The 12,611-nt window shown below is 39.9% G+C and overlaps 1 protein-coding gene across 9 annotated transcripts in view; it reads right to left on the bottom strand.

Moving 5' to 3' along the window:
- The window catches only part of Syx1A (Syntaxin 1A), a 339,980-nt gene that overhangs the window by 154,518 nt on the left and 172,851 nt on the right, over positions 1 to 12,611 (bottom strand). For all 9 annotated transcript variants that reach the window (XR_011716756.1, XM_071693838.1, XM_071693836.1 and 6 more), the window contains exon 3: positions 10,198 to 10,297. Coding sequence is in view for 8 of the 9 variants with exons in the window: in XM_071693838.1 (XP_071549939.1) it covers positions 10,198 to 10,297 (100 nt within the window). In the remaining variant the exon portion in view is untranslated. The remainder of the gene's footprint in view (positions 1 to 10,197; positions 10,298 to 12,611) is intronic.

Genomic DNA, 12,611 nt, shown 5'->3' with positions numbered 1-12,611 from the left:
ATAACATTAGATTCTTATCATATTCTAGCCACTCATTGTCATCCTATAAAAAACACCAAGCCTTCACATTCTTAATGCATCATGTAAATGAGATCTACTGAACTTGAAAACATTAATATAGGCAATATAATGGCCAATACATCAGCAAACATAAATGTCACAAATTCAATTACATAAATCTACTTTGGGAGGCTTGACAAACCATTCACTCCATCCTAACATACCTCAATTACCTCATTACCAACATTCTCAGTAAGAATCAGTAAATACTGTCTGATTTATCAATGAAATGGCAATTGTTGCTGAATTAGAGACTAATATACATTATGCGAGAGTTTGGTATATTGACAGTAAACTACTTTTGGTACTGTTCATCTATGAGAACTGGACTGTGGAAATTTTTGGTCTGGAACATAACCCACATATGATGTGGGTTTCAATTACTGATGGGTTATTTCACTAGAATGACAGATTGCCAGGAATGTAGCCCTATCATTCTGTGAGAACCCCCTGCACCATTGCTGAATGTCTATAAATTTTTTTCATGTGAAAAACAATATATTTGTATAATAAGAGTTCTAATTTTGGTTATAGAACAGGAGTATTTCAGAAGTATAGTCAGTAAAAAATTATAGCTAGACCTGCTGTGCTGAACTTTTTGAAATAAATGATTATGAGTTGTGATATATACCCCATGGTGTCATCATGTAATGGTATGCCTGCCCTCCCTATTCGGCAATGACGCTATCTAGGAAAGCCAATGGTACAAATGTTGGGGTGAAAGAACTTCCCATAATGAACCACTATATACTTCTACACTGTATTCCTACTGCCTGTTACATTCAATGTCTTCAATTAAACTTGTGTAACCATCCTTGTGAATATTCACAGTCATGGCTCTAGCATTAGTTTTCTATGAAAAAGTTTGGCCTGCTCGATAAGCATCTCCCTAGAAATGCTTACACCTTCATTACACAGCTACTTAAACAACTTTATAAGTGTACTGTCTAATTCTGTACTCCTGGTACCTTTCAAAGTTTTCCAAAATTCTAAACCTTTCTGGCTTTCACTTTCAGCAAAAAAGTGAATGTAAGAAATTAACCAGACTGTTAATTAGCTCAGCTGCAGAGCAGAGAGATTTTGGTACCTTAGCACTGCGAATAGCACTGCTCTGGTAGCAGATCCACAAACTAATGGCAGATTTTGGACCAAAGAGCACTGGATTAGAAAGGTACAACCTGCACAATGAAAGAATATGTGGGAAATCTGGAACTGTTCTATAACTCACATTTCAAAACATCATTGCAGCTACAATTCACTGCATTTCATTTGCATTACATGTGAAGTCTCATTAATATTTCTGGTGTTTCATTCCGTGACTAACTTTTGAACAATGGAATGGAAGCAACAGCCATATGATATTTCAAATCTGATTCAGTCACATTTGAACTTTTAAAGCCTTTTATATTCCAGTGTACTGTAATATAAGTTAAATTAGTATGCATTATTTTGATGTCACTCATAACCAAAATAAAGTCAAACATTTAGCATATTTTTGTCAACCTGTTCAAATGTTACCCTCAACAACACAATTAGATTTCTTTAATGACATTTGTCAAACCATTCATTTTCTTACAATTTTCTTTCATAACCACTTAATATATGGTAAATGGCAACTCATACATTTAGCTTCCTAATGATCTTCACATAAGCCTTAGAGCAAATACTTCTTATACACTTTGGCAACAATTTATGGCTAAAATCACTATACACAATTTTCCTGCTCACTGTGAAATATGAAAAAAGTCCATAGGTGTCATTCCACCCTGTTTGCCAACCCTTCATCTACCAGAAAAAGGCACCAAAATCCTGTAAGGTGTTGTTTTTATGAAGTGGCTAACTTAAACTTCAGGCATAAATCATAACCAAGTTATCAATTAAGCTGCCCATTGCCTCCCATGAAGTCGCTCTCTTTTCTCATATTGCATCATAATGCATAAATAAAGATACATGATGATAATATGCTTTTGATGAGTTTTATGAGTTGGCAGAATGAGCTGCTAAGTGTACTTTAATCTCTTTTGAATGTCATTTGCTGTTCACTCATTAATATGAGTGTATGTTATGTATCATTACACAAGAAAGACATGTAATGGCAACATAGGATGTTTCTGACAAGTGCTCATGAGCAATGCATGGATACTTAGCATCTCTTTAAATTGACCCTCTTTTTTTCAAGCTCTGTACAATTAGTTCATCTTCATAGGTGTTTTAAGGAGCAAAACATCTATTACGCTTAAAAAAAATTGATGGCATCTGCAGGTGTCACATCATACATACTTTATTTCAAATTTCTTCATGTTTTTTTCTCTGGTATCATATGTTTTTAGGAATATCAATAGGTACTTTATGATCTGCCTTGATAAAAAAGTAGTAAAAATTACCAATCACGTATTTCATACCTTACTGGTGAATTTGCACTCCTTGGGAATGAAGCTGGAAATCAGTTCCAATGCCCAAGGTTTAAATCAGTATCATCAAAGAAGTGAATTACACTTGTCTGTCCTATCTAATTCTCATACATAAAGGAAATATGAAAAACAATCATAAGTATCTACCATACTGAAACAACTGGAGTAGCACTGTCCATTTTGATTTCTATCGAAAACAAAGGGAGCAATACTTTTTGTTAACTGTTCATGTTAAGTGACAAACAATTCTTATCCGAAGAAAACCCATCCCATACATAAATACATGGAAACTTATCAATAGGGAACTACTTCATTTAACAAGAGGCTAATATTCACTCTAATGAAATTTGAATTTCTATCATAAATCTTATAGACACAACTGAACACTGTGCTGTGCTTCAGTAAGTATGGTCTGTAATGAAAGGGTAAGAGAGATGTGTGGAGTAAGAGAGAGTGTGGTTGAGAGAGCAGAAGAGGGTGTGTTGAAATGGTTTGGACATATGGAAAGAAAGAGCGAGGAAAGATTGACAATGAGGATATATGTGTCAGAGGTGGAGGGAACAAGGAGAAGTGGGAGACCAAATTGGAGGTGGAAGGATGGTGTGAAAAAGATTTTGAGCGATCCGAGGCCTGAACATAAAGGAGGGTGAGAAATGTGCAAGGAATAGAGTGAATAGGAATGATGTGGTATACCAGAGTCGACATGCTGTCGACATGCTGTCGAGCCAGGCCATGTGAAATGTCCGAGATAAACCATGGAAAGGTCTGCGGGGCCAGGGGAACAGGGAGCTATGGTTTCTTTGCATTACACATGACAGCTAGAGACTGAGTGTGAATGAATGTGGCCTTTTTTGTCTGTTTTCCTGGCGTTACCTCACTGAAGCAGGGGGGTAGCAATGCTGTTTCCTGTGGAGTGGGGTACCACCAGAAATGGATGAAGGCAAGCAAGTGTGAATATGTAAATGTGTATATATGTACATGTCTGTGTATGTATATGTGTGTATATGTATGTGTATATGTATGTATATGTAGGTGTATGGGCATTTATGTATATATATGTGTATAAGAGTGGATGGGCCATTCTTTGTCTGTTTCCTCGCACTACCTCGCTGATGTGGGAAACACATGAAATGGCACCCCCTCCCCCTGCACCTGCACGAGGTAGCGCTAGGAAAAGACAAAAAGGTCACATTCATTCACACTTAGTCTCTAGCTGTCATGTGTAATGCTCCAAAACCACAGCTCCATTTCCACATCCAGGACTCACAAAGTGTTACTGGTGTTATTGGTTTAGCCCAGACGCTTCAAATGCCCTGGTTCAATCCACTAATAGCACATCGACCCCAGTATATCACATCGTTCCAATTCACTCTATTCCTTGCATGCCTTTCACCCTCATGTATGTTCAGGCCCTGATCGCTCAAAATCTCTTTCACTCCATCCGTCCACCTCGAATTTGGTCTCCCACTCCTCTTTGTTCCCTCCACCTGTGACACATATATCCTCTTTGTCAATCTTTCCTCACTCATTCTCTCCATGTGTCCAAACCATTTCAACACACCCTCTTCTACTCTCAACCACACTCTTTTTATTACCACACATCTCTCTTACCCTTTCATTACTCACTTGATCAAACCACCTCACACCACATATTGTCCTCAAACATTTCATTTCCAACACATCCACTCTCTTCTGCACAACCCTATCTATAGCCCATGCCTCGAAACCATATAACATTGTTGGAACCACTATTCCTTCAAGCATACCCATTTGTGCTCTCCAAGATAACGTATTTGCCTTCAAGACATTCTTCAATGCTCCCAGAACCTTCGCCCCCTCCCCTACCCTGTGACTCACTTCTGCTTCCATGGTTCCATCCGCTGCTAAGTCCACTCCCAGATATCTAAAACACTTCACTTTCTCCAGTTTTTCTCCATTCAAACTTGCCTCCCACTTAACTTGTCCCTCAACCCTACTGAACTTAATAACCTTGCTCTTACATTTACTCTTAATTTTCTTTCACACACTTTACCAAACTCAGTCACCAACTTCTAAAGTTTCTCCCTCGAATCAGCCACCAATGCTGTATCATCAGCAAACAACAACTGACTCACTTCCCATATATATATATATATATATATATATATATATATATATAACACAAATGAGATGGCCTCAATTTGGGCATTCAGTAGCCCACACCATAAAGAAAATGTATCTTCAGAGAACTTATGTGGTTTTTGACTTATTTGGATGTTATGTTCAACTACTTAAATTGGTTGAATTCTCATAACATGTAGCACAGCTTCTGTATCAATGTTGATTTATTATAAGAAGAGCAAACCAGTTGTGAATGAATATAAATCTAAGACATTCATTAACATAAAACATCTGATAATTAAGAAAGTTTTGTTCAATGAAACAATATAACAAGGCTTTTTCATATAAAGTAATTATTTCATAATAAACTTGTCGGTGTTTTGGGAAGCTGATGAAATCTCACAAGCAAAGACAACACAACCACATCATCCAGTGTGGAGCCAGTGTGCTGGAGGAAGTTGTGTGGCAACTGGGCGATAATCAGATCTCTATTTCCATAAGGTATTAGCAAGAGTCCTGGAAAGAGGGGCAAGTATGAAGTCTGTTGGGGATGAGAGAGCTTGGGAAGTGAGTCAGTTGTTGTTCGCTGATGATACAGCGCTGGTGGCTGATTCATGTGAGAAACTGCAGAAGCTGGTGACTGAGTTTGGTAAAGTGTGTGAAAGAAGAAAGTTAAGAGTAAATGTGAATAAGAGCAAGGTTATTAGGTACAGTAGGGTTGAGGGTCAAGTCAATTGGGAGGTGAGTTTGAATGGAGAAAAACTGGAGGAAGTGAAGTGTTTTAGATATCTGGGAGTGGATCTGTCAGCGGATGGAACCATGGAAGCGGAAGTGGATCATAGGGTGGGGGAGGGGGCGAAAATTTTGGGAGCCTTGAAAAATGTGTGGAAGTCGAGAACATTATCTCGGAAAGCAAAAATGGGTATGTTTGAAGGAATAGTGGTTCCAACAATGTTGTATGGTTGCGAGGCGTGGGCTATGGATAGAGTTGTGCGCAGGAGGATGGATGTGCTGGAAATGAGATGTTTGAGGACAATGTGTGGTGTGAGGTGGTTTGATCGAGTAAGTAACGTAAGGGTAAGAGAGATGTGTGGAAATAAAAAGAGCGTGGTTGAGAGAGCAGAAGAGGGTGTTTTGAAATGGTTTGGGCACATGGAGAGAATGAGTGAGGAAAGATTGACCAAGAGGATATATGTGTCGGAGGTGGAGGGAACGAGGAGAAGAGGGAGACCAAATTGGAGGTGGAAAGATGGAGTGAAAAAGATTTTGTGTGATCGGGGCCTGAACATGCAGGAGGGTGAAAGGAGGGCAAGGAATAGAGTGAATTGGAGCGATGTGGTATACAGGGGTTGACGTGCTGTCAGTGGATTGAATCAAGGCATGTGAAGCGTCTGGGGTAAACCATGGAAAGCTGTGTAGGTATGTATATTTGCGTGTGTGGACGTGTGTATGTACGTGTGTATGGGGGTTGGGCCATTTCTTTCGTCTGTTTCCTCGCGCTACCTCGCAAACGCGGGAGACAGCGACAAAGTATAAAAAAAAAAAAAAAAAAAAAAATTAGCAATGGCATTTCTGTAAGTCATTTGGGAATTTCGGATATAGCTTTCCGAAATCTGATTCGGATGTATCCACTCACAAAATTACGCTACAGATGTTTAATTAGTTACAATCGTAATTCACTTACTTCCGACCCAAGAGTCTCTTTACTTCTTTATGAGGCTCCTACAACACTCAGGAAGCTGGTTAAGTTAGGATCATACATTGCAAAGTGTCCGTCTATGTGCAGACAGTAAAGAGCCACAGAGTAGGAAGTGTTCAGTGTCCTCACTGTGGTAGTTACATCATAGGCATTAAGGGTCTTGGGATATATTGAAATGGTGTAAGGACAAGGGATTTCTGAGTGAAGTCAGTAAAGTGTGGCTAGTGTTTGTTTGGTAAGTGTGGTTTCTGATGGGTGTATGTCTAGTGGGTTGGAGCTTAAGAAGGAGTGCAGTTGTTTAGTGACTGATGGGTTATTTCAGTGTGTATGTTTTTTGTTAGCGTTATATCTGTTGAGGGTTAGGGAAAATGATTTGGTAAACAGAGAAGAGGTAGTAAAAGCTTTGCGGAAGATGAAAGCCGGCAAGGCAGCAGGTTTGGATGGTATTGCAGTGGAATTTATTAAAAAAGGGGGTGACTGTATTGTTGACTGGTTGGTAAGGTTATTTAATGTATGTATGACTCATGGTGAGGTGCCTGAGGATTGGCGGAATGCGTGCATAGTGCCATTGTACAAAGGCAAAGGGGATAAGAGTGAGTGCTCAAATTACAGAGGTATAAGTTTGTTGAGTATTCCTGGTAAATTATATGGGAGGGTATTGATTGAGAGGGTGAAGGCATGTACAGAGCATCAGATTGGGGAAGAGCAGTGTGGTTTCAGAAGTGGTAGAGGATGTGTGGATCAGGTGTTTGCTTTGAAGAATGTATGTGAGAAATACTTAGAAAAGCAAATGGATTTGTATGTAGCATTTATGGATCTGGAGAAGGCATATGATAGAGTTGATAGAGATGCCCTGTGGAAGGTATTAAGAATATATGGTGTGGGAGGCAAGTTGTTAGAAGCAGTGAAAAGTTTTTATCGAGGATGTAAGGCATGTGTACGTGTAGGAAGAGAGGAAAGTGATTGGTTCTCAGTGAATGTAGGTTTGCGGCAGGGGTGTGTGATGTCTCCATGGTTGTTTAATTTGTTTATGGATGGGGTTGTTAGGGAGGTAAATGCAAGAGTCTTGGAAAGAGGGGCAAGTATGAAGTCTGTTGGGGATGAGAGAGCTTGGGAAGTGAGTCAGTTGTTGTTCGCTGATGATACAGCGCTGGTGGCGGATTCATGTGAGAAACTGCAGAAGCTGGTGACGGAGTTTGGTAAAGTGTGTGGAAGAAGAAAGTTAAGAGTAAATGTGAATAAGAGCAAGGTTATTAGGTACAGTAGGGTTGAGGGTCAAGTCAATTGGGAGGTGAGTTTGAATGGAGAAATACTGGAGGAAGTGAAGTGTTTTAGATATCTGGGAGTGGATCTGTCAGCGGATGGAACCATGGAAGCGGAAGTGGATCATAGGGTGGGGGAGGGGGCGAAAATTTTGGGAGCCTTGAAAAATGTGTGGAAGTCGAGAACATTATCCCGGAAAGCAAAAATGGGTATGTTTGAAGGAATAGTGGTTCCAACAATGTTGTATGGTTGCGAGGCGTGGGCTATGGATAGAGTTGTGCGCAGGAGGATGGATGTGCTGGAAATGAGATGTTTGAGGACAATGTGTGGTGTGAGGTGGTTTGATCGAGTAAGTAACGTAAGGGTAAGAGAGATGTGTGGAAATAAAAAGAGCGTGGTTGAGAGAGCAGAAGAGGGTGTTTTGAAATGGTTTGGGCACATGGAGAGAATGAGTGAGGAAAGATTGACCAAGAGGATATATGTGTCGGAGGTGGAGGGAACGAGGAGAAGAGGGAGACCAAATTGGAGGTGGAAAGATGGAGTGAAAAGGATTTTGTGTGATCGGGGCCTGAACATGCAGGAGGGTGAAAGGAGGGCAAGGAATAGAGTGAATTGGAGCGATGTGGTATACAGGGGTTGACGTGCTGTCAGTGGATTGAATCAAGGCATGTGAAGCGTCCGGGGTGAACCATGGAAGGCTGTGTAGGTATGTATATTTGCGTGTGTGGACGTGTGTATGTACATGTGTATGGGGGGGTTGGGCCATTTTCTTTCGTCTGTTTCCTTGCGCTACCTCGCAAACGCGGGAGACAGCGACGAGGTTTTTTTTTTTTTTTTTTTTTTTTTTTTTACTTTGTCGCTGTCTCCCGCGTTTGCGAGGTAGCGCAAGGAAACAGACGAAAGAAATGGCCCAACCCCCCCCCCCCCCCCCATAAAAAAAAAAAAAAAAAAAAAAATCTGTTGAGGGCGGGGGGATCTGTGATTAGAAGTTACTGAAGTGTGAGAAAAGGACAAGCTTTTATTTCTACTCTGGGTGTTAATTATGAAATGATTTGGGTCAGAGGGGTCCAGTGACACTGCATGGTATTGAGTGTCAACCATGCTGAGGTTGGACACTGCTCGGAGAATCTTTGTTTCCTTGTCTAAACGTTGAGTGTATGTGGCTGCTGACAGTCAATGACTGTTCTGTATGCATTATTTTGTGTGGTTTGCAGCTTTGTTATGTTTACTTTTGAGAGCAAAGAAGACCAGGCAAGTGAGGCACAGTCTAATGTGTAGCAGATTAAGTGTTTCTACAGGATGTTGAGGGATTCTTTTTCATGCCCAAATCTAGTGCCAGTTAGTGTTCTAAGAACATTTAGTCTGGATGTTGCATTTGTGCTGTTGTTAATGATGTGGAGACTTAATGTTGTATGTGTCAAATGTGATGGTGAAAATGGTTGGTGTTCTGTTCAATGGGAGTGATTGTCCATTTAAGGTGACTAGAGGGTGGGAGTTGGATTCATGTCTGTGTGGGGCTAAAATAGTGATTACAGAATTCTGTGGAGATACAAATAATCAGTTCTTGGTGAGCCATTGTTCCAATCATGTAATCCTGTGGTGTCAGGATGTTTTGATGTGATTGTGAGGTTGTCTGCATAAAAAAAGATTTTCCTACTGAGGTTTAATTGATGTAAATGGAAGGTTGTGTATGAAGACACTGAAGAGATTTGGAGAAAGAACTGTTCCTTGGGTACTCACTGTTAAGTTTAAGGGTTTTAGAGGTGAAGCCATTGTGAGGGATTAAAAAGGATCAGAATAAATGAAAGAATGTATCAATCATCATTATTAATGAGTAAATTTACTGTATATTGTATAGCTTAAAGGATGGGGGTGGGGGGATGATTGCCCTCATTGCCCTTGAACAAAACAAATGAGGTCTGACCATTCCAAGTGGGAGAACATGAAAAACACCCAAGTGAAGGTCAGCAAAGGTCCGCACTAAGCAAGATCACACAATCATAAGTGCTGGCACACTGCAAGAACCTACAGATATGATGCAAACATATGGATATGATGCAAGGAGAGATAGAGGATACTGTGTTTCTTGAATTTGCCAAAGTGTCTTACTCAGTAAATCAAAATATCTGCTAGATAAATTAGCAAAACTGTATACAAAAGACAGGCTAAAAAGGTGGATGAAGGATCAGAATCTCAATGGACCATTACAGCCTATCTTACCTCCCATTGTACTGCCATTAGCAGCAAAGATATCATAATTTTTCATGTACAGTTAAGTCAGCCTGATCAGGATTATACATGATACTTACCATGAGCAATGTTTTATCACGGAAGTATTGATTCAGAGCACATCACATTTTCTACCTCAGTCACTTGTATTTTTCAGTTTTGAAAGTTATGCTCCTTTTGGACACAATTGAATCCCACTATTAGAATCCAGTACATAAAAAGCATGCATTACTGCACATCCCTGTCAACTCTCTTGTGCATAGAAAACTCTTAAAGATGAGCATAGACGATGCAAAATCATTTCAATACAATCTAATAATTGTGAATATACCTCTTGGAAATATTTACATGATATGGGGATTATATAAAGAGCCATGACACTCTGAAGGCCCAAACATATTGTAAGCAAAAATAACATTCACATTCCAAACTCACTTTCATCGGGCTGTGGTGCAGAAAGAATCTCACTGTGCTTCTTCTTGACTTCTTCCACATTGTTTTGTATCTTCTCTATCATCTCACGTATCTCCTCCACCTATGGGATACAAATATTACAAGTAAAATCCATGATAGCTGTAGGCTATTCAACATTTCACATTATTACTGAGAAGAGTAATTCAGGTTAAAAAAAAATAATTACCATGGAAAACTAAACTTCAGGACAATCATGTAAGGCAAAACTAAACTTTTACACCAACTGAGAACTTTTAATAACAACACAAGTCTTTTACATCAGGGAAATAGCTCCTCACAGTACTCTTAACACAGGAAAAACTTTTAAAAATAGAGTGTACTTTTGCAAGAAGATGATCTCTCATTATTCAAAGGAATTCTTATCCCAATAATAACCTTCATACTAATGACAACTCTTCACCCTTAAAAGGCTATAATAATCAACTGATGACAAACTGTTTACTGCTATCACGATTAACTGATGATTTAATGGTTCTTGCTCTCATTTGGGAGGCAAAGTGGATGACACTGGTGAAAGGTAGCATGGGTAGTAGGTAGTGGTGAGAGGTAGCATGGAAGGTAGTGGTAAGAGGCAGCATAAAGGGGAGTGGTGAGAGACAGCATGAGGATAGTGATGAGAGGCAGCATAGGGATAGTGGTGTGGCCGTATAGAGAGTAGAGCTGAGAGGGAGCATGGGGGATAGTGGAGAGGCACCACTGGAGGCAGAGGTGAGATGCGGTATGGGGGAAAGTGATGAAATGCAGCATAGGAGGAGGTAGTGACAAGAGGCAGTGTGGGAGAAACTGGTGAGAGGCAGCATGAGGGTAATGATGGGAGGCAGCATGGAGGATCATGGTGAGAAGCAGCACGGAGGATAGTGATGAGAGGCATCATTGGGGTAGTGGTGAGAAGCAACATAAGGGTAGTGGTGAGAAGCAGCATAGGGGTAGCGGTGAGATGCAGCATGAAGGATAGTGGTGAAAGGGAGAATGGAGGGTAGTGATGAAAGGCAGCAATGGGGTAGTGGTGAGATACAGCATGGAGGGTTGTGGTGAGATGAAGTATGGGGGGTTGTGATGAGTGGGTTGTGGAAAGATGCAACATGGGGGTAGTGTTGAGAGGCTACATGGGCTAATAGAAATAGGCAGCATTGGGGGTAATGGTTAGAGGCAGCTCTGGACATTGGTGAGAGACAGAAGTGACTTATCAAGGGCATCAGCTTGGCTCAGCCAACAGTAAGGATCAGACAACCAAAATAATGGGTACCAACCTCCTCCTCCTACCAACCTATGCCTTCCATCTTGGTCCTCACTTGATGATACCTCCCTTGCTTCGTTCCAACCAGTGTTTGTCTCTTTCAAATTTAGTTAGTTTATACCTCTATCATTTTATGGTTAAAGAAGCTCGTTTTATTGACCCCAGTGTTTGTGATTAGGGCTACATCATTTGTAAAATATATATAAAGACAAATAAAATGACTTATTATTCCCTTATGCCTGTTTACAATATGTATTAGACAATATCTTATGTAAGTTAATTAGGTTATTTAGCTGTTCTCTTTCATTTGCTATGGCACTGTACTCCAGTTTGAATTTACATCTATATCCATAGTTTCATTCATTCAGTTCCCAATGTATACAATTACAATGAAAAATCACTTGATCAAATTATCAATATTTCTGGCTTCTCTGTGTTCATTAGTATCCCCTCAATCATTTTCAGTACTTTACTGAATTCTGTCATTATATACATGGGTGATGTGAGTAAGACATCATGTTAAGTGTGTGTAAGACTGGTAGTTTACAGCTAATGATTCACATGTCTTTAGGGGATATTTTCATCATGTGATCAACATCAATCTTGTTGCTACAACAGCTTCCTTAATGTTTCCTGAATTGGCTCTGAAGGCCTCATTTGTTGCTTACTGCCTCTGGTGGAGATAATTTAATGTACTGTGGTACTGTGTGGAGGAGACAGTTCAGTGTAATTTGGTACTATGTGGAGGAAATAGTTCAGTGTGCTGCGGTACTGAGTGGAGGAGATAGTTTAGTGTACTTTCGTTCTATGTGGAGGAAATAATTCGGCGTACTATGGTACCATGTAAAGAACATAGTTCAGTGTACTGTGGTACTGTATGGAGGGGATATTTCAGTGTACTGTGGAACTGTGTGGAGGAAATAGTTCAGCGTACTGTGGTACTCTGTGGAGGACATACATAGGTTCAGTAAACAGTAATCATATCTATATTATTTCAAGGTCTATTGCATGCTTTATTCATCAACAAATCCTAATCGAGTTTCCTTCTGATATCATGTAATCCGACACACACACACATACACACACAAATGCATATATATATATATATTATATTTTTTTTTTTTATTATACTTTGTCG

Source organism: Panulirus ornatus, chromosome 56 (assembly GCF_036320965.1).
Source record: "Panulirus ornatus isolate Po-2019 chromosome 56, ASM3632096v1, whole genome shotgun sequence".
NCBI lineage: Eukaryota > Metazoa > Arthropoda > Malacostraca > Decapoda > Palinuridae > Panulirus > Panulirus ornatus.
This window is presented reverse-complemented; position numbering and strand designations above follow the sequence as displayed.